Here is a 24,084-nt window from a genome sequence, read left to right as displayed (position 1 = left end):
ATCATGGCTTCTGCTCCAACAGTTTGTTTTAACCTTGTGGAAAGGAAATTAATGAAAGATCTGATAATATATTGTTTACTGATGTTATTTTCATGCAGTTGCTTGCAAAATATAGATATTTTAATTTTTTTGCTAAAACCCAGGGACTAATTGCATGAATTGTAATAAGATGGAGAAGATCGATGAGTATTATTGCTCAGAGTGCACAAATATAAGATGTTAAAGTAATACAATATAATAGGCTACCTGTTTTCCATATTGTACAGTTATAGTATTGTCTTTTGTTTTAATACTGATATTTTAGGTATTAGTAACCTTATGATCATGTAGAGTTTGTTTTTGTTTGTGAATTTTAACATCACTTTCTAAACATTTATATGATTTCATTGCTTGTAATGTTTTGTAATGGTTGAGAGAAAAAAAGAGTATTTTGAGTAAACATTGATCTTTGAAGTAAATTTGATAACCTTGCACACAAACTGATACATCATGTACACATTTCCTTCTTACAAAATCACCTGAACAGGGCATGGTTTTAATACTTCTTAGTATTTATAGAATGAAGTGGTATGTACTCCAAACATATAAAAGACTCTTAGTGATTTTGTGTCTCCTTGTTTAGTCAGCCATCCAGTATGACAACAAAAATGTCTTATTCCATACTAAATTTAAATTGTTGTGATATTTTAAAAGTAATAATATAATGCTATCATAATTGAGTTTTACCAGGAGGCTATTTGAAAGGTAGAGAAAAAAAAGCATCCAAGTCTACAACAAATAATTGATTTTTGGATTTTAGCATATAATTACTAAAAGATTAATGTTTTTTGATCCAGCAACATTAAGTTGTGAAAGCAAGACATGGATCCTAGATTTCCAGCATCAGCAGTGTCAGCATTTAGGTTTAATCTGTGTGATTTTTTTAGACATCAATAACTTGGTCAAACCTTGATCGAATTTTAGAAAACTTTTGCAGATGCTTTAATATGTTTTTAAAGAGATAATGTCTGAAATAAACTTTTGAAAATATATAATGGGGCCTCTTTGGCCAAGTGGTCTAAGAAGTTTTTTTACTGCAATTACTAGCCAATCGACACTGAGGCATTAGTTTAACTCGCCGCCCTTGTGAGTGCACAAGATTACAATCTTAATAGACTAGGATTGTCAGTTTTCCTATTGAAGGCCAGTGTTTATCTCCCAGCACTCTGGATTCCTTCACCAATAAAAACTGTGGTTTGTGTTGTGGTACATATATATATTTAAAACTAAGAACACTAAATCTTAAGTTTTTTTTATTCATTCTTGATATAGAATTATAAATTATAAATATGAAGACCATTTCTTTTTATTAAGGCTTTTAGGAAATGGATAATAATCTTCATTCGAGTAACCAAAACAGTTTTTATAATAATTGTCCTTGTAGCTATAAGCCAATCAAACTATCCATAACTTGGCCAACCTATTTAGATAAAAGTTGTTTGTCAAACTTTGATCATAAAGATTAATACTCCTAGACACAGCCTCATTCTGATATCTTTCCTGTGTCAATCTTTGTCCATACATATATTTGTTATGTGAATAGATTTCACAACTTTAAATATACAGCATGAACTAGGAGATTCAACTATGTAAAAATGAAGATCTCAAGTCTTACATTTAGTCTTCATCAAATAATGTCAACCACTTTATGTTACACTATATACATTTATTAGAAGGTATAAGTTCAAAGGTCACCTGTCAGCAATAACCATCATTCAGTTATTTGGAATAGTGAAACATGTAGTGCTATGCAAAACCTTTGTTTTTATCTGTCATTGCTGCATAAGTGCTTTTAAAATTGTACTCAAGAGAAAATTGACAGTTAAAATAACTAATGAGCAAGGTAATACAAATTAAAGTGTTGTCATACTGGTTAAAAAAATTAAAAAAATCCTTTTCACAGTATTAGGGGTATATTGACTTTCACAATTTATATTTATTTAGAAGGCCAACAATTCCATTCGGTATTTTATGGTACTTTATTTATTAATTAATACATCAGTTTCTCATGATATAGACCTATATATATATTTCTTTTATTTCTACATTCCTGTGTTTTAACTTGAAATGTTTGAAATCTAGAAATAGTATGCACTTATAATACCACAGCTAGTTGTTATATAAAATGCACAAATCGAGTTATACTATCATTTGACATTTTTATGAATAATTCAACTTTAGCAGTTTTTGGATGGCAATGTGAAATCATAAAAGTTTACACTGCAATGGCATGGATTGCTATATACTTCCTACCACATTATTTATGGTGAGACATATTATTTTTGTCACAAGAACTTGTCTGTCTGTCTGTGAGCATCACTAAAGCTTTTCCAATCAAATTCTTTATTAAAAAGTTTAAACATAGGAACAAACTGTAGAAGAAGTATATTAAACGGTGGGTAGTCATGGTAGTTGTAGTGAATCTCCTATTTTTTGTTTCTGATTGATGTTGTGGTTTCTTTACAATACAAAGACATTGTTACTTCTACATCAGGTGGATGTTCATCAATACTGAATATACAGCTGCATAAAGTTTGATAGAATTCTATGATATAACATGTAGGTCTAGAGAAAGGGTAAAGTGGCCCTTGTTTTAGTCTTTCCTGATGCTTTTCTATCATTCAGCACCTTGTAGCTGCTGCTTCTCCTACACAAAAGACTCAATTTCAAGGACTTTTTCAGAAAATCCTCGCTACCTAAATGTTCCCTGAAAAATTTGACGAAATCTGTCATATTGTTTATATTTAGCAAGTAAAATTTAATTATGAAAAAAAATATTATGCAGAATGTGGTGTTAATTTAAGGCATATACTTATTGCTATTGTAAAATATATAGATTATTTATGAAAGCATTTCCCCTGGTAATATTTGTTTAACACAATACAAAAATTCATCCTTGACAAGAAGTTACAATCTATGTGGCATGTATAAAGGTTAATTTGTATGTAATGTTTCAGCTTGTGTCACAGTGAACTCAATTATGTTATGTATTGGACTGTTTTCATTTTGATATTAATCAACAATATTTTTCTCTTTTTTTTAGGCCACTAGTCCTTTAAGGCCACATCCAGAAAGAATGCCAGGTATGTTAGTATTTTGACTGAATTAGAAATTTAAAATGAAAATTGATTTAATTTAAAATGATGACTGTTTTCAATTATGTTGTAAATTGATAATGTTTTATCTATTATGTTCTTTGACTTAGAAACCCCCAGCCTTTCTAAGAAATATTTTTATAATTATTGATTTTAAGAGGGTTTCTCAACTTAAATAGTTACTGTACAAAATAAAAAGACCTTACAGAGATTTTATGACATGAGGATTTTAAATACTGCAGGATTAGCTAAGAAGGAATTCATGAATTAGTAGTTTTATCATTTATGTTTGACTGCATGGCTGTTAAAGGGATACAACTGGAAAACAGAAGTATCCTTGCAAATAATTCCATATTCCCTTTGGTAGCTTATACCATTCCACTCAGTTATTTGAGAATGTTAATTTATTTCTTTTGTTCAGCCTGTAACAGAATTTTGATAATTTTCAGCTTTGAAAATGTTACCAGGTAATAAATGGATGTGGTTAGGCGGACTATGTTAACACATACTGAAATTGCATTCTTATTTTTTATTGTCTAAATTTGATATCCCTATATAACTTATTTTAAAATGTGAATGCTACATTATAAATACCATTACTGTCAATAGCTATTGGGTACTACTTGTAACAGTTATTTTTATTTGCTTGAAGAAGTATAAACACAAATAAATATACTTATATAAATAAATTTGTTATATTAATATTTTCTTTGAATAATCTTTCCTTAATAGTTTTCTCTGAAAAATGAACTTGAATAAATAATTTTTTATCACAATTTCTAAAATTATCAAGTTTTGGGTTGTAAAAACATGCCTTTCTACAATTTTTCTCAGGTTAGGTCATCATTTTTTATCAGACTTCAATTTTTCATCCCTCAAGTTATTGTGAAAGGCCTTCAAAAACAGCTCCTTGGAGGCTTGTAAATGAGCAGTGTTTTGAAAATAAATTTGTGTGGTTTTTTTTTCTTTAGCCTTAAAATTCAAATTATGTTTTATTGATTTCACATAATTTAGTAAAACAATATTGTGTAAAAAAGTAAGGAAATTTGAAATAAAATGCACATGCATGTTTATTAAATAGAATTATATTATTGTACAGTGTCATGCTTGGTGGCTTTCTGTGATGGCAATAACAAAGATTTCATTTTTTAAATGTCTGCTATAAATGGATCATTTAAAAAAAGGAACATGTTTAAGATTTTTAATGACCTTAATAAAATGTAGTCTTACTGTGATCTCATTGTTCCCATTTCCATATAGCAAGTATAAATATCAAAAATAAGAAGATGTGGTATGATTGCCAATGTGCCAAGCCTTCACAAAAGACCACATGACACAGAAATTCACAACTATAGCATTATATTAACCATATGGCCTTTAACAATGAATAAAACCCACATCACACAGTCAGCTATAAAAGGCCCTAAAATGACAAATGTAAAATAATTCAAACTAGAAAACTAATGGCCTGATTTATGTACAAATGTGGAAAAACTGCTACAAACAACAACCACTGAATTACTGTCTTGATCTGGGACTAGCACATACAGAATATGGTGGGGTTAAACATGTAGACCGTTGCCCCTTACCTGGTGCCTGGCATGACAAAACGAATTATTTAAAAAAGAAAACCGCCAGCCTGATTTATGTCTTATGTGATACTCTGTAATAATAGTATTGAGGTAAACAGTTTATATAGTACTAAAAGTAATTGTTACTAATTGTTGTTGTAACAATAATCTCATTTACACAAAACATGAAAAAGTTGTTTAATATTTTTATACCCAAGCTGTATCAGAGTGGGCATTAAGTTTTACCATTGTTTGTCTGTCTATCTTTACATAAAACTCAATATTGGTTTTAATTCTTCAACTTATGTGAACCACACACCAAATGGTATGAAACCTCAACGAAATGTTATGAAACTTATGCACAATGCTTTATTGCCACAAAACACATCAAGTTTTAATTTTGGTGGTGTCACTTATACCATTCTAGAGTTATATGCCCCTTATATGCTAACTTCTGTTTGCCTCAAACAAATTTGGTTAGAGTCACTGTTACCATTCTGTTGAGTTATGTTCATGCATTTAGCATGTTCCAGTGGACATCTTCCCTATTTATATTAATTCTGTGTTTATTTTTATTGTCTTTTATACATATAGAAAAATTGCCATTGGACATTAATGTGACAACAATCCATTATTTTTAATATAATTTTATGTAGTGATTTTTGTACTGTTTACTTTGGCATTAATTAAATTACTGCCAACAAATGAAATATAAAGTAATATATATATACACATGTATAAGTATCATAAAAATGAAAATTGTTTTACCTGTCTGGCAATTTGAATAAAAAAATTCTGATCTGTGTCCTAGCTTTACTTACAAGGTTCTGACGACACTCATTTCAACTTTCTGTTTTGGTAATTATTACATCAGCCAATAAAATTTCTGCCTCCAAATTATTTAAGCTGTGTATGATATTGACAAAACCAGATGATCTGGAAAGTTCTTATTGCGAACCCTATGATAGTTTTCCATAGATTCACCTGCAAGTTACCTGTCGATTTAAACTTTTGTAGGTTCTATTGTCCCATCTAACAAATACAATAGGTATTGTTCTCTGTATAGTTCATTCACCAGGACCTTTAAATTTCTTCTAGGAGAAATATATCACTCATTGATTAATTTACCTGACCAAAAAATTATTTGTTTTTTTTATTGAAATACTTCTATAAACTCACATAAACTGTATGCAATATTGTATTTATTCAATATAATTATCATTAATATATTTTCAATCTGTTCAATATAAAATCTGATTTAATTATAAAAAGTTTATTTTAGACACATTTTTTAGTATTTTCCAATGAATTTGCATGTTTTTTTTGTTGTTAATTTATAGACTATGTTTATGAAGACCTTAATTTAAAAATAATAATATTCAAATTTTTATTTATCAAACACACAAAAATATTTATTGAATATTTGATCAGAAATCAACTTTTAATTTTTAAATCATTATTAATATTGAACACATTAAAAACGAGTTTTTGGTATTGAATAAATACAACACCACATGCAGTTTTGTGAGTCCTTTCTTAGTATTGGTATAAGTATTTTTTCATCATTGACAGTTCAGTTTTTTGTTCAGGTACAAATGTATATTAATCAATGAGTGATATATTTCTCCTAGAAGAAATTTAAAGGTCCTGGTGAATAAACTTTACAGAGAACAATACCGGTTGTATTTGTTAGATGGGACAATAGAACTGCCAAAAGTTTAAATCGACAGGTAACTTGCAGGTGAATCTATGGAAAACTATCATAGGGTTCGCTATAAAACAGAAAGAAGAGAGCCTCGTTAGATCCTTTTAAGCAAAGCATGTCCACACAATCTGTATTTCAATAAGATTACATGTCTGACTGAATATTCTAATATATCATGGACATCATGCTACCTTATTGTATAAATGGTTAAATAAAATATATCACATTTTAAATAGAACATTAATTGTTAGACATTTAAAGGATGAATATGCTAGTTTTATTTTTCATTCTTTGTAAAGCCGAATTGATATATGATAAAAATTGAAACATAGATATTTTATTTTTCAGAGTTGAAACATACATCCCACACTTTAGAGCCTTTACTAGTGACAGCCAACAAATCTCTGACACCACCTAAAAAAGCAAAGTGGCATTTAGGTAAGATTATTAGTAAACTCATCAAGTATTATAATTTGCATAATAACATCACAAAGAAGAAGTTTAAAATAGAGTTGCATTATCTTTTTTTTTTTTTTTTTAACGATAACAAATATTTTTATTCAATTATTTCCTGCTATATCCTGGATTATCTTGAACTTTCATTATGCCAGTTTGACAACATATAATAGCTCTACATCCCGCAATTCTGTTTTCTATTCTTTACAAGAGAAAGAGAGATGTCAGTTTCCATGGATAATCATGAAATGTGTAACTTGTTTTATTTTCTGAACACTTTGTACCTTAGTGTAGGTACAACAAATGTACGAATATGTATGGCAATTTTTATAGGACCCCAAAAAAAATTTGCGTCGTATAATGCTATCATGTTGTCGTCGGCTGCATCTTCTGCGTTGCCGTCATCTGAAGACGCATTTAGTTTCTGGACAATAACTTTTGTTTTAGTGAATGGATCTCTATAAATTTTTACTAGAAGGTTCAATGCCACTAAAGAAAGGTTGGGATTGATTTTGGGGGTTATGGTCCCAATAGTTTAGGAATTAGGGGCCAAAAAGGGGGCCCAAAATAAGCATTTTTGTAGTTTTCTAACAATAACTTGTGTTTAAGTGTATGAATCACTGAAGTTGTACCACAAGTTTCCATACCATGAAGGGATGGTTAGTATTGACTTAGGGGGTTATGGCTCAAAATGTTTTGGAATTAGGGGGGAAAAAAGGGAAAAACTAGGTTTTTCTGGTCAATGGACATTTAAGACAATTTAAAACCAGTGTAAGGGAGGTAATTCAGAAACATTTAACATACAATGCAAGGTATGTTCTGATTAACCTCCCGTACACTACTTGTAAATTGTGTACAAGAAAAATGTCAGGTTTTGGACTAATTGCAAAATAAAGGGGGGTGATAGTTGTTTTCAAATTATTTTTCCTAATTTCTCAAATTCCGAATTTTGAAAAGTTTGAAGAAGAAATCTTTAATTGCACAATATTGTGCAATAGATTTGTAAGATCTTGACATTTGTTTTGTGTCAGAAACCCATATTATGTCAAAAATTTGATCACAATCCAAATTCAGAGCTGTTTCAATCTTGAATGTTGTGTCCATATTTGCCCCAACTGTTTAGGGTTCGACCTCTGCGGTCGTATAAAGCTGAGCCTTGTGGAGGACCTGGTTTGTTTTGCAGTAATATTTGAGCCACATAAGGTACTACTTTTTATTCCTGTATAACAAACTATCTCTCTGACCTAAAAAATATTGTTATATTTTAGGTATTAGATCACAAAGCAAACCACAGGACATTATGCATGAGGTTTACAGAGCTATGAAGACATTAAATTATGTAAGTTTCCATCATATTTCCACTTTTTTTTTATAGAGAATGTTCTATATTTGTATCTAAGGAGTAGGAAATCAAATTAAAGATCCAATGATGGTTCTAGGAATTAATGAAACTCAAATTAAGAAAGTTCTTCTTATTGGTACTTGTTTGGCTTTATAAATATTTTGATCTGAGTGCACTGATGAGTCTTATGTAGACGAAAAAGGTATTTGGCGTATTAAATTATAATCCTGGTACCTTTGATAACTATTTACAGTTTAGATAGAAAATATTTTGATAGATATGATTGATAAAATTTACAATTATTTTGATAGCTTAGAAAAAGCATTAGTGCTATGAGCTTTAAGTTAAGCAGTAAATATAATCAGCAACCTTTAAATATGTTTTCAGGAATGGAAGGTTATAAACCATTACCATGTTAGAGTTCGTAGGAAGAACCCTGTATCTGGTAGATTTGTGAGTATAAACAGATAAATTGTTAAAAAATTACATACTAATATTGGTTTTTCTGTGTCATGTCAAATGGGACATCATTCTACCCTAGGACAGGACAGTTGAATTTAACTTCTAAGAGTGAATAAATAGAATTGTATGAGATGCAGTAACAGAATTTGTTAAATGAAGATATTTTGGCAAACTTTGACATTCTTTCCCAGTGATATTCAAAAGATTGTCATTTCTCTGTGAAAGGGCATTAGACATGGAAGCCTATCAATGACGCTATCTTAACAAACTTAGTGAATTGATACGAATTTGATTTCATAATTGAATCTCATTCAAGAAGAGATGAGAGCAAGCAAAAAACTTATCTATTATTGCGAACCCTATGATAGTTTTCCATAGATTCACCTGCAAGTTACCTGCCCATTTAAACTTTTGGCAGTTCTATTGTCCCATCTAACAAATACAACAGGTATTGTTCTCTGTGTAGTTTATTCACTGGGACCTTTAAATTTCTTCCAAGAGAAATATATCACTCATTGATTAATTTACCTGAACAAAAAATTGAACTGTCAATGCTGAAAAAATACTTATACCAATATTAAGTAAGGACTCACAAATCTGCATGTGGTGTTGTATTTATTCAATACCAATAACTCTTTTTTAATGTGTTCAATATTAATACTGATTCAAAAATTAAAAGTTGATTTCTGATCAAATATTCACTTTTTTGTGTGTTTGAAAAATTAAAATTTGAATATTATTATTTTTAAATTAAGGTCTTCATAAACATAAGTCTTTAAATGAAAAACAACAAAAACATGCAATTTCATTGGAAAATACTAAAAAATGTGTATGAAATAAACTTTTTATTATTAAACCATATTTAATATATTGAACAGATTGAAAATATATTAATGATATATTGAATAAATACAATATTGCATACAGTTTATGTGAGTTTATGGAAGTATTTCAATAAAAAAGAAGATAATTTTTTGGTCAGGTAAATTAATCAATGAGTGATATATTTCTCCTAGAAGAAATTTAAAGGTCCTGGTGAATGAACTATACAGAGAACAATACCTGTTGTATTTGTAAGATGGGACAATAGAACTTACAAAAGTTTAAATTGACAGGTAACTTGCAGGTGAATCTATGGAAAACTATCATAGGGTTCGCAATAACATGAAAACATAAAGTCAGTAAAGTATTGCTCCACTGAGAATGAAAAATGTAACTTATATTGTATCAACATATTAACAGTAAATTCTGAACATATAGTTTATATTGATAATTTGATAAACAGTAATATTATAATTAACAGGTAATTTTTCTGACAGTCAAAAGACATAAACTGTGAATATGATATAGATTGGCTTAGTTTACCTGTTAAAGTGAAAGAAAAGCTAAGAAAGATTAATAACCAGCTAGTTAGAAATTTATGTAGATCCTGATAAGCAGTGCTTTCATATTTTTAAAAAGAAAGTAAGTAGTAGATTTGATATTTTTCTACAACCAGTGTTAATATAATGTAAAGTAAATTAATTTTATGTTTCAGTCTAAAATGAGTTTACAGCTTTACCAGGTTGATCAGAAGAGTTTCCTTCTCGACTTCAAAAGTCTGAACTCAGTGGAATTGAGGGAATCATCTCTACATTCGTCAGAATCTTCCCAGAGTTCCATGGCACACAGTTTACCCGCTACACCAGCCTCATTTTCAGATCTAGGTAATTTTAGTGTACTTTCATTTTCATTTTGCATCTCATCCTAACCTTGTGTCTTGTTCACATTGAAGAATTTTCATATAATTTTTGACAGTGCTAAATGATTCATTCAGTTGAAAATTTTGCTGCACCAGTCAATGACTGAAATTGTGCACACAGATTCAATGGAGCACTATAATATCATTATACTGACTTACAGCTTATTTGTACAGCAATATGCACAAAGGAACATTAGTTTCCATTACAGAATGTAAGATATAAACCTCTCATTGACACTGAATATATAATATGTGATTTAAATAAAGGTATGCATTTCATTTACAGAATATCCTATCTTTAATAGACCTGTTAAGGTTCCATTTTCTCTTTGTGAAATAGACGAGATTTCCAATAGTCCTTTTATAAGTTAGGTTAGACTTTTTTCTAGCCTGTTTCTGTAAAATATGGGTTTTCAAAATGACTTTATGATCTTTCTCCTAGGAGATGGACTACCAGAATGTTTAAGTCCAATCAAATTTTACAAGTTGTTCATTACAGCTCTATGTGACATGATGGTCTCAAATTTGAACTTAAATTCCTGCATATCTATTCAATTTATTGAATGTGCTTTGTGCTTTGCTAAAACAAAATAAGACAAATCACTTACAATAAGTGTTGATGAAATATTTCTTGCAAGTGATCCACTCTATTTTAAACTGTTAAAAAATGTCAGATGTAGGAATCATAACTCTGGTGTTGAAAACCCAAGCCACCTTTAATTGATTTCAATAATGTATATTTGTTTGTAAAGTTCTGTTAAAACTGACTTGTTGCAAGAAAAATTAATAATCCTTGTAGCAGATATGTTGGAAGGTTTTAATTGAAATGTTCAAATGAAATATGAATAAGATTGACCAATTTTGATTCAAAGAGTTTGTTTTATATTTATATCTCAACTTTCATTACTTTTATTATCAAATTATTCCTTTGCATTTGCCATTAACTTTTGTTTCTGTAATTACTGAAATTATGGAATATGCCAATACAATTTTTTATATGATTTTTGTATTAATAATTGAATTTAAAGTTGAAAACCTATATGAGTAAAAAATGATAAAATAGATTAGAGATTAAAATTCTTGTCTGGTAAACTTTTAAAGTTCAAGTAATGTTTTGCTATTCTGTGTAATTTTTTTTTCTATGTAAATGTAAATATATTATAGTAAAGAGAAATGATTCAATAAATAATTCAGCATCAGATAAAAAGTTAAAAGGAAGAGAAAAGTCTCCAAGAACTGCCATGTTCCTTAAGGTAAAATAAAGCACCATTATCATTCATTTCTTCCAAATTAATGTCCCACTTGTTTATAATTGCAGTGATAGTGAAGCCTTTTGTCTCGGCAGGGAAGGCGACTGAAAACATACCTCGTCATCGTAAAATACTATTTCGTAATATTCGACATTTTCCTTGTTGTCGTTTACCATATACTCCGTTCAGTATACTTCCAGGTGAAGAATTATTATGCTACTGTCCTGCTGTTGCCGATTTTCTTCAGCTATTTAGTGCCATTTTGTTTTGCAGGCACGAATCCTATACTTATAACTTTAATAACCGTCTATGTTTCAATGGCAGCTGATGTAGAATTCATGCATGCTTTTAATAATTATGAAAGCTACTTTTAAATGAAATGGTGGATATTTGAAATATTACCTTAGCACATTTCTTTTTGTTTGCAGAATATTTTGAATAGTGGAAGTTGTTTTCAGATGCCAGATGTTATACTCTATGCATACAAAGTTTTATGCAGGGGGGGAGGGTATTTGCAGTCACTTGCCCATCAATCTGTCTATCCATGTTTCCTGTAAGCTAATCTCCTAAAAAAAATGGACAGATACTGATCAAACCTTACACAGTTGTAAAACACTAGGTGAGGATGTGTGTAAAGGAAGATAACCCAGGTCTGTCACGTTTAAGGGGAGATAATTGAATTCAATTACTTCAAAATACTAAAATTAATTGGGGCAGGGGATTCCTAATTGTTATTTCACTCACAGTTCTATTTCTGCACTATTTATTGAAGACGAATCCTAGGTTGTTATAAGCTGGCTTGTGAAGACAGGTTCTGCTGAAGCAGAAATAGATATATTTTTCATTTTTCTTATATGCATGATTAATCAGCTCAAAAAATAAAACAAAATGGATTACTAAAAACAGTATATTTCATTCCGATTTTCATGTTACTTATTAAATTGACCCCATTCGAACAAGAGTTGTTAAGTGGCAGACTTAAATCAAACCAGGATTCTGTGAACTTTATTAAATTAAGGATTCCAATTTCACATCAATAGATTTTGCATTCATTATATCATACATGTTTTTATCCAAGGCATAATTTCTATAAATAAGAAAAAGACTACTTAATATGAAATGTAGGAATTATTTAATAGTGTTTCTATAAAGTAAAGCAGAAGTATTTTATGATCTATTGAAATGATTTGATATTAAATCAATTTTTTTTTTCACAACTCAATTAAATTAGTGACATTGTGATTTGTTTAATGCTGTCAGGTGGTGACCCCCTTTAAATCAGTAGGGTGTGGTAGATTTTATAGGGGTATCATGACTTAACATATACCATTAAAGGTGATGTCATCCATTAATGTTATTGTATTTCATTGTTTATTTCTATACATAACTTGGAAAAAAGTCTTGTGTTTTAAAATTTCTCTATAGGGTCCCCTACAAATCCATATAGAGGGTTAGTAAAATCAATAAGGAATTTTGCCTTATACCTCACCCCTATGGATTTTACAAACCCTGAATGGATCTGTGAGGGGACCGTAGTAGACCATATAACTCGTAATGAGGTATTACTCTCCGAGTACATTACTGTTTAAACATAAGTCATGATTTCTGCATATATGATCAGTTATAAGAAAATAATTATATGGTGTGCCTCCTGCGAACTCAATAATTTTTTGAAAGATATCAGTTGCAAAGGATTATTTTGAGCATATGCTTCGTGTGATAAAAGAATTGATATATTCTGGTGTTTTATTATTATCTTTGTTTCTACCGTGTCTTTCTTGACATGAATAATTACTCACAAAAAGCATGTCGTGTTTGTTTCTACTTGTTAAGTCTGGATTTTAGAGAAAATATTAATTGAGGCATAGCTTTATTATTGTCAGCTCTGGTAATTTTGAATGAACACATGAAAATGTGCTTTGCCTAGTTGATTTTGTGACAGTTATGATATGTGTATGTATGATATGATATCTTGGCTGTGGATCTGGAATTACATGTAACAGATAACTTTTATATAATAGTTAAGCCATATTTCAGACATTTTGGTCACTTGTCTTCTTTAGTTTCTCTATTATTCTTCTAACCTTCATGGCTGACAAATCACCTTTCACATTTATTTAGATGTCATACTTTTAGATCCTTGGTAATGTTATGTCAGACACCTTTTTTATAAATAAAAAAATTCTGCTATTTACTTGGATTTTTTTTTCTTTATTACCTATTTTATTAATTTTTATTTAATATGATTTTATATATGATCTATATTGTGTTTACATTTAATTTGTACAATTACAGTCATTTTTTTAGGGGATTAAGACTATCACAATATTATAAATTTTGAATTTGCATCAATTGTTTTTAAATGACCATTTCAGTTTGTGACATGACCACTCTGATGTTAAACCTGTCTTGGACAGTCATTAAAGGAAATGCATTCTTCCATAAAGTTACAGAAAAGAAATTTATTTTGTTATTCCATGACACAAACTGTTCATATAACATTCTAGACTGTAGAGTCTAGACTCTAGACAAAAGATAAAGAAAATTAACAACACTTTATTGCTGTTTTTCATCTCAAAGTCACAGTGGGGTCTTTAACAATTGGCGTAAGATCACAGGTTAAAGTTCGCTGCTAAAACTAGTCAGAGCTTTACTTGTTGTTTTGCAATAATTATATTGGAATAAGTGAAAGGTTGACATTATTTCCCAGTCACTGGAACACTGTGTGTCTGAAAAAACGCCACACGATCTCATTATGCTTAGCTTTTTATCATTCAATGTGCCTTTGGAAAATTCTTTTAGAAATTTTTTTTGTTTAAAAATTTCATGAACTTTGCTCAATAATAAAACAAAATTGAGAATGAAAATGGGGAATGTGTCAAAGAGACAACAAACCGACAATATAACAGACAACAGCAGAAGGTCACCAATAGGTCTTCAATGTAGCAAGAAATTTCCGCAACCGCAGGCGTCCTTCATCTGGCCCCTAAATAAATATATATCTAGTTCAGTGATAATGAACGCCATACTAAACTCCTAATTATACACAAGAAACTAAATTTTAAAATAATACAAGATTAACAAAGGCCAGAGGCTCCTGACTTGGGACAGGCGCAAAAATGCGGCGGGTTAAACATGTTTATGAGATCTCAACCCTCCCCTATACCTCTAGTCATTGTAGAAAAGTAAACGCATAACAATACGCACATGATGTCAGAAGATGTAACAAAAGAAACTAAACTATCTTTTTTTTTTTGGAAAATGACGCAGTCATTGTTCCATAACTGCCGACCTGATTTCTCTGCCTACCGCGCTTGGTTTCGTATTTACTAATTTCAATACAAACTGGAATGTGCTTGTGTTCCTTATCATTATGCATGAGCATTGTGTAGTAATCAGCCAGGAACCAGTTTACAAACTAACTGGTTTCTGTTTGTATTCCACTACAGTCGAACAAAGTGTTGTAGTTTGACAGGAACCAGTCCAGAATTTTGTAAACTACAAAACGTAATCGGTTATTATCATTCCGTTTTGGTGTTTCATACCGACTTATATGGTTTGAATAAGCTTAAGACCCTTCAAACATTAATGTGATAGGTATATTAAAGACTGTTTTACAAAAGGATGAAACTGTTTTGCTTTAAAAATCGTACTATAGTGATATATGTTATGTACGGATTTCCACTCTCACCGGTTAATTTCTTCTTTTACACGTGCTTTTGAAACTTCCTGTTTAAACAGAATACAGAATTAAACATCGCAAGTTTTAAAATTGTTTTTTGAGTGAATTAAACTTATTTTAACAATCACGAAGCGTTCGGGAATCATTTCAAGCAGTTTCTTCTTCTCTTTGATGATGGAAAATAGGTTTTCTCAAGAAAATACCGCAAACGATCGCAGAGGAATTGAAACGTACAAGTCAAGTCGGCACCTGGTTAAATTGGCATCTAGTCAAATCGGCACCTATTTGACGTCAATTCGGCTTCCAATAATATTTATTATAATATTTTCTATTCAATTAATTAATAACTGTTACCAAGTACATAGTGAATATTAGGTAAACAACGAAACCAAAGTGAATATGTTGTTGTGTATAAAAGTAAACAACGAAGCTATTGTTTTAACCATTAGACAATTATTAAATTAAATGGAAAACTATGAGTCCCGTTCAATAAATCAAACTTTCATGCCAAATAATTAGCAAATTTAAGGTGTTTTTTTTCAGTAATGTTTAAACAGCATTAAACAAACAATCCTGTAAAAGACTCAACTGGTTAAATAATGCATAAAAATATCCAATATCTCATGTATTAGTCCAAATAATAATGACGTCTGACAAGGCTATTTTATTTTTTTCTGGGACGCCTTCCTAAGACGTTCGTAGGAAGGCTTCCTAAGAAGGCGTCCCAGAAAAAAATTAACATAGCCTTGTGGTCATAGGAAGGTGTCCCAGAATAAAATTTAAAAAGCCTTGCCAGACGTAATAATTATTTTGACTACTCATATATATCATTAAAAATACACCAAAAAATTCATGTAGTTGAGAAAAATAAATACATACAAAATGTACATGAACATCCAAAAAAGTGAAAGTTAGTATTAACTCTTTTTGCTTTAAAAATTTACAACTGCATTTAAGTATTGAATGCTTTTTTTTTGTAAATTCATTGAGGTGTAAAAGCGTTGACCGAAGTACTTTTTGTATGAAGCGCGTAAGCGTAAGCGCTTCATTCTAAAAATGTGCAAACGGTCAATGCTTTTGCAACCCTATGAGGTTACAAAAAGAAACATTCAATACTTATAATTACTTTTTTTAGCTAGGATCATGAAAACACGAATTTTATAACTTTTTTATTCAATTCATCTGTGCACTTTATTGTGGGACCACGTGTTATCATGAATGAAAAGTTTTATTGAGTGATGCAATTGCTTGAGGAATAACATGTGATGTGCAGTTAGCCAATCAGAATAAAGTATTATAATGAAACATATATCAAATGTAATTATAACAAAATACATTACGTTGTAAGAGTTATCTCCCCAAACACTGTTTTTCTTGTGGCCACCTCTCCTTCGTAACCGTAAAAGATTTTATTTTACCAAATTGCTCGTTACATATTAAGGATAAGAATATTCGTTTGAACCATAGCTCTATGGGGACTCCATATGAGAGTTATTCCCCCTTTTTCATTTGATTCAAGCGATATGCATTTTCAACTGGTAAACCATAACTGATAGAGACCTAGGGTCTTCATGAGGTCATTGGTACTTAAAATGAAAATGAGGTCGATGTCAAAGGTCAAGGTCATATTATAAATTTTGATTTTGGCTTATTTTCACTTCTTTTCAAATACCGTATGAAATTTTGACAAATAATTTTACATGTCCTTACTTGTATATTTTGGTTGAAAGGCTGCGCATACAATAAAAGGGAGTTTTTGTCCATCTTACATTTAAAATTACGCGTCAAGTGGTAGTACTCATTAACCAAACATATTAAAGACCTAGGATATTTTGATTCAAGGTCCATGGTTTGTGACCTTGAAATTGAGGTCAAGGTCATAGGTTAATAGGACGTCATAAAGCCATAAGAAACTAACATTTTAAACTGATTTTTCATATTTCAATATAAAAATAGATCTTTTCTAGTGGAAAGACTTCAATTGTTCTCTGAACAATTTGTTTTTAATTTACTTCATATTTTGTGGGAGAAGGGGGTTCAGACTATGTGGTATCAGGTCTGTTTGCGCCCAATACACTTTCGCACCTCGCACGTTCACACCCAAGGTCCGTTCGCACTCTACTCATTCGCGCCCAATTTTAATTCAAATTCAAGTTGAATAATTGGAAAATCATGATTGTTGTTTTAAATTGCTTTGGTGTAAATACTGAATGTATTTATAGCTTGGTATGAGTAAAACATTGAAGATTTTAAAGGAAAACACAAAAGATAATTGTTTTTAAGCCCTTTGATCTGAAACAATAAAATATAGGAACCAAAATATAGCAATCCACTATTATAACCAAAACATGATAAAATTAAACACACAGAAAAAAAATTAGTCAGAATCTCACTTCATTATGAAAGAGGTCAATGAAACAAAGTATAGCAATACACTGACCAAAACATGATTAAGAGTTATTCAACGCTAAATAAAACGTTGACAAAATACCACTTTATTTAGAAAGGATTATTATTATCTTTAACAATACGCTATCCAAAACATGATTAAGATTTATTCAACACAAAAAAAAATGCTGTCTCACTTTATTTTGAGACAATGACAACAATTATACTTATAAGAAAACACTTGCTTACAGAGTTATTAAACACAAAACCAATTAAGATTAGTTACGAACATGTAGGGTGTGAAAGTGAAAGGGGGCGAACATGAGTTGGCGCAAACGTGAATGGGCGCGAACGGACCCGGATTCAGCCTATGTACCAGTGAGAAATATAGAAGCCTTTCTATGGTATTTATTTGTACAATTCAGGTAGTCTTGACCTATTCATTTGTCTTAAAAAAAAACCCAGCCAGTTGGCACCTTCACTTCACACACACACATATACGAATATCAATTATATGCTTACGAGACATGTTGCATTGTTAAACTAATTACGGTATGTGAAAATCAAGACTTGCATAAAAACTATCCCAATATTAGAGACAGTGGCGTCATTTTTCTTCAGAGCTTTCAGCTCTTTGATTAAATATATGTACTGCTTTCTTATATTTTCTTGACTGGGTCTAAATTAATGGTTTAGTTCCATAAGGGTTCATTACCCATTAATTATTTTTAAGCACACGTGTATATTTCTTGTTTAATTACATATAAATTATCAGAAAATATAAGTAATTTCCAGGTCCTTGGTCTTGTATAACTATTTTAGCCATGTTGATATGTTTGTTTGCCTTGCATATTGTTTAGCTTTATAAAAAGCTTGTGTACATGAAGCTTTTGTCATTTTGCACAAAAAGTTTTTCATATGCTGTTTGTTTTAGACAAAAGTTGTTTTCAAACATACGTAGTTGATTAATTTATATCATGAACCTTAGTAATGACATAACTTCCATGGGTTGTCAGCTTCATAAGTATTCCTTTCAAAAATTGAATTTAGTGCAACCATTTTTCATTCATTTTCTTAATTAAAATTTAGAATGTATGAATTTGATATTTTGTCATTTGATTATCTGAATCACAGAATCTATAGATACCTGTATTGTGAGTTATCTGTTGTTGGGTTCTTCATCAGAAAATTTAAGGTCAAAAGTCATATGTGTTTAACTCCGTCACATCTGTTTTTAATTGCTTCCAATTCAATGAAAACCCTTATGCTACTGACTGAATATCTATAACTTAAAGAAGTTGGACCCTGCAATTCATAATTGATATTTTATAATCTGATAATTTAATTTTGGGTGCAACACGTCTTCTGATTGGCTGACAGTGTTTTGTCTATAAGCTCATAGTCATAATTTTGTAATATGTTTCATCAACGTTTTGTTACGATTTACTCCAGCTTAAAATGGAATTTAGAATAAAATTATAAGGAATGACTGTAATATATTGGCTGTCTATTCAAAATAACACTTTAAGATAGTGATTATTCAGCGTGCATTACACTTTTGATGTTATTTCTAAATTGACAGAAAAGATATTACAGTCCTTCCTTAAATATTCAAGTTATAAAATTATGTATTAGATAATTTTACTTTTTTCTTCTATTAAAATCAACATAAATTGGGCAGGGCAAAGGAATCTATCTATTATAAAAAATAGTTTCAATTACAAATGTGTAAATTAAATAACAAAGGATGATAATTTTCATAAACAAATGTGTAAATTAAAAATCAAAGGATGATATTTTATATTTTACATTGCTAAATGCAATTCATTGTTTGACCAGCTCAATGCATGTCTTTGGAGCCTTACAAATTATGCTTTTCCTCTTTAAACTTGTATTCCATTTGCACATGAAAGATTCATATGAAAACCTTTTTTGAAATCATCATTGTCACATATACCTGTATGTATTTTCCCATCCCAGCACCCAGTTGTCATTCAGCACTGGTGTGAGGTTACTTACCATTGTAATGACATGATACTGGAAAGAACCCCTCTTGTTCACAGAGTTAGGCCCAGTTTTCACAGGGTTAGGCCCAGTTCACAACTGCTTTATTGCATACACTTTGTATAATATATAATTGATTTTCAGATGCTTCACACGATACTGTATTATTTTTGCCTGGTAAGTGTTTCTATCAGCTTATGTCACGCTTTAGACACGTTGCACTATCTACTTTAAAATTGGGATTCTCTGAAAATCTAGCTATTACAGTTTCACAATTTAACTCAGTTTTTGTTTTTATGATACAGTTGTATCATACAATTTGTTTTATTTTTGTTTGCTTCATTTGTTTATTTAAAACAGTAATTTTCTTGTATGAATTGATTACTATTATAATACAACAAAAATTTCCTTTGGTACATTAATTATGGTTTTGGAATTATCTGAGAATTCCAAATAAAAATGTGATTGTATAACTTATAATATAATACATTGCTAATCGTTTCGATATTAACAGTTTGACAAATACAGATTGAAAAAATTTCGTTATCCCAGAGGAAATAAAATTTCAAATAATAATAATGTTATTTTTAATACATATACGTGTACTGCAAATAGAGCATGGAATTAGAATCATTGATTTTTTTTTTTAAATTTTTGACATAAGCTGATAACTATGGCTATCTGCTTTGAGGTAGAAGGTTACACAGTATATATATTATAGAATCACCTTTTCCCCTTCCTTTGAAATATTATATATCATAGATGGATGCATGATTTTATTTAGATGAATCATGCATTCATAGAATGCTTCTTAATTTTAGTAAATACTTGAACAATTGAAATATAAAGGAAGGAATCCTTCAAACTTTCTACTGAGATACATTCATGAACACTGGTACATAAACATCTCATATCATCATTTCATTTTTTATATATTATACTTTTTCAATTTCATTCAACGTGTTCATAATTTGAGGATTTTTATTAATGAAAGCATAAATCTTAGAGTGAAAGGTTAAATTTGGGTAGGGAAAAAAAAGAAATCTTGATATTTTTTTTTCCAAAACTGGATTTCACTAGTAAAATAGAGAATACAAACTTGAATGGTACTTGTCCAATGTGAATGCATGGACAACACAAGCAGAATTATTTGCTGAATGTAGTATATAAGAAGTAGTCAAGGTCTGTGGTCACTTGCAAAATACTACACACTGGAATTGCCAGAAAAAAGTCCTTTTCTGCTTAAACAATTTGTGTACTACTGTTATAGACAGAAAAGATGGACATGTTGGTGGTATTTTTTTTTACAAAAGTTTAAACCTTTAGATATATTGCAGTCCGTAGTTGGAGGAGGGAGAAAGAAACTAATTTTCGATTGGCTGACTACCTTTTCCTAAAATATATATGCTTTAAGAAATATCTGTATTCCTTCCTACCTCGGTAATGGATGCTTGTACTTAAATTTATAGCCTGTTTATCTAAGACAGCATGGGTTTACAGTGAATGTACAGTAATTAATTCATTCTAATATATTATATTACTTAGTGTTTGTATGTATAATTAAGATCTTATTAATACAAAAATATATAGAACTGTGTTTAAATATAAATTATGTATGATATTTCCTATATTTGTGGAAACTTAATACACTAATGAAATTATAATTATTCATAAGTTACCAATTTTCATAAATTTCATAGCTTATAAGTTTCATTATTTATATTATCCAAAAATTTTAAATTCTTACTAAATAATTTAGAACTTTATATGAAATTATAAATTTCCATGGAAAAGTTTTGAGCCCTTCAGTAGAGGAATCTTCCACAATCACAAAAGTTGTTATCTTTGACTTGAGGTACTTGAGAAGATAAATGATAAACTTCTTAACTATAAATCAAATATCATATAGGGAAAGAAACTACTTAGAAGTCATTGTTTTAGAACACTCCAACAAATCATGTCATTCAGTAGGAATCGAAATCCAATTTGATATGAAATAAGAAATTTGTTAAAAGGAAAATTTAATATATGTGCTGAAAAATTTGTTGGATAGAATAGTATTAGTTTTAATATGATTTTAATTGTCTCAAATTTTGACCTAAGGCTAGACAAACAGGAGTTTCAAAAGGGAAAACCATACTACTAAATTGTGTAGCAAACTTACTTGCATGTATCAATATTTCAAATAATATTAAAAGGTTCAGTGAATTTTGTTGACATTAGTTATTACTTTGATACTAATTTTCATCAAAAACTTCTGTCATTGTGTTGTTTTACAATATTTTTGAAAGTATAGGTTTCATTGCAGTAAATATCTGTAAATATCTTACAATAATCCTTAACAATTAAATACAGGGATATTATTAGTGAGAATTGAGGATTGGTGGATAAAATTTAATGTAGCATTTATGTAGAATTATTTTTATGCTAACCTTTTAACTGAGGCATGCTTTTCTTGGTTAAGGTTTCTGAAAAGAAATAGTTGATGTCGTTTATCATTAAAACAACCATTAACCAAACCTTATTTGCATTAATAAATGTTCAGATCATGATAGTATAATAATATATTTCTTGTTTGTTTTACAGAAGAAAATATGGAAGTTGATGATGAGCCAATGAAAACTCACCAGACGTTAGAATTCTTTGAAATGTGTGCTGATCTCATAACAACATTAGCTCGATAAGGAGCATACAGAAAAATTGTCACAAAATGTTATACTGACTAGAGGAAAAGAATGTGCAAGGAATCATTTAAGACTGCTTTATGAATGGAAACTTTGTATTAATATTTTCTATAGGTGAATGAAAACATGTATATGCTAGGAGATGATCATAAAACTTCTGGTAGGTAAACTCTAGCTTTGGTACATGTAATATTTCTTCAGATAACCTTAACAAAACCATAAAAAAAACCACACCATCACATGTTACAAAACACACTATGTATTAAACTTGTTGTATATTACTTTATATGAAATGAAGTACACAAAGTATGAAATGATGTTTGTATTGATTTCAGTTATCTTTAGTTACTTCAAGAACACTATGAAATTGATTCTGCATTACTGTTGCATTACGTTAAGTTCACAATGCCTTTCTAAAAATGTGTGTATTAAATTATAATACAAAAGTACGCAATATCCAATACATAAATGTAGTGTGTATATGATTATGTTTATTAAAAGTACTCAATACAAATATAAAGTGTGTATAAAATTATGTTACATAAGTACACAATACATATATATTGTGTATCACATTAGAAAAGGAAATGTCATCTGTGATACTTATGTTGAGGAAGTCCTCTTTTATCAGTTTCCTATTCTATTCAGCATATTTCTGAAGCAAATACACAGATTTCATACAAATCTCTATTTTAATCCGCTAAATGTCTCATTTCTAAAAGTTCTCAAATTGGTTTAATTTTCTTCAACTATTATTGAATGCTTTTTTATTCTGTGAAAAATATTTAAAATTGTGTATGAATGTAGGCATGTTTGGTTTTTCTCATTCTGTGACTTGTACAAAACCACTTCTCTCTTTGTATATTTGTATGACCCAGTCATTGGAATATTAATCTCTTTTTATATCTTGTTGATCGTGTTGAAGTGTAAATAAATAATAAATTTCTAAAATGTTCTGCATATGTGCAATTTTTAACGCTTAGTTTTTATGCAGATATTTTGTTTAAGTATTTTAGCTTGTGTTGTTTTTGTTAGTGGCTTATTTGAGAGAAAATATTGATAATTTAATTTCAAACCTTTTCCCAAATGATTTTAAATTATAATTCAGATGAAGATGCATATCTTTTTTTGAAACTTTATTATTGATTTAATGACAACATTGTCAGAGTTTTACTTAGTTAGATCAGACTTGATGAATTTGAAAGACTTGGTAAAACATGCTGAATGTCACATAGTAGTTTAGTTAAAATATAATATTGACAGTGTAGATTACATGTAGGTTGCCGAATTTCCTGAAAGTTTTCAGTGCTAGTTTCTTCAAGTGCTTGTTTCTGAAAAACTATATGTTTTGTTTTGTTATTATGAATAGGGCATTTATGTAATCAAAATTTTAATGTAAAAATGTATATTGATAAAATATATTAAACAGAATTGGTATTTATATTTTGTTTTCCTTCTTTTTATGTAGACAATAATTATAGAGAATCAGTATATATATATACCTTTGTCCAACACACAACATATGCAATCTATACAGGTTATTCCATGTTTAGTGTTCTATGTCTAGCATTATGTTATTGTTGTTAGTCTTTTCATTATGTTGAATTTGCCTTTTAGTGGCATCTAGTGACAGCTGGTTTGTTGACTATTAATAACTTGAGTTCA

General features: G+C 29.7%; 1 protein-coding gene across 19 annotated transcripts in view; it reads left to right on the top strand.

Moving 5' to 3' along the window:
• LOC139500591 (5'-AMP-activated protein kinase catalytic subunit alpha-2-like) overlaps nt 1-23,862 on the top strand; it is a 38,662-nt gene extending 14,800 nt beyond the window's left edge. For 5 of the 19 annotated variants that reach the window (XM_071289401.1, XM_071289374.1, XM_071289397.1 and 2 more), the window contains 7 exons: nt 3,083-3,122; nt 6,759-6,848; nt 8,135-8,205; nt 8,596-8,661; nt 10,208-10,376; nt 11,730-11,861; nt 22,322-23,862. In XM_071289401.1, the coding sequence (XP_071145502.1) occupies nt 3,083-3,122; nt 6,759-6,848; nt 8,135-8,205; nt 8,596-8,661; nt 10,208-10,376; nt 11,730-11,861; nt 22,322-22,419 (666 nt within the window). In that variant the 3' untranslated portion in view covers nt 22,420-23,862. Of the gene's footprint in view, nt 1-3,082; nt 3,123-3,583; nt 3,602-6,758; nt 6,849-8,134; nt 8,206-8,595; nt 8,662-10,207; nt 10,377-11,729; nt 11,862-19,879; nt 19,913-22,321 lie in introns of all 19 variants that reach the window. The other 14 variants (XM_071289354.1, XM_071289389.1, XM_071289361.1 and 11 more) reach the window with 5 other exon arrangements.
• The last annotated feature ends 222 nt before the right edge of the window (nt 23,863-24,084 follow it).

Source organism: Mytilus edulis, chromosome 1 (genome assembly GCF_963676685.1).
Source record: "Mytilus edulis chromosome 1, xbMytEdul2.2, whole genome shotgun sequence".
Lineage (NCBI taxonomy): Eukaryota > Metazoa > Mollusca > Bivalvia > Mytilida > Mytilidae > Mytilus > Mytilus edulis.
The sequence above is the reverse complement of the archived record's forward strand: the minus strand, read 5'-3'. Positions and strand labels throughout refer to the sequence as shown.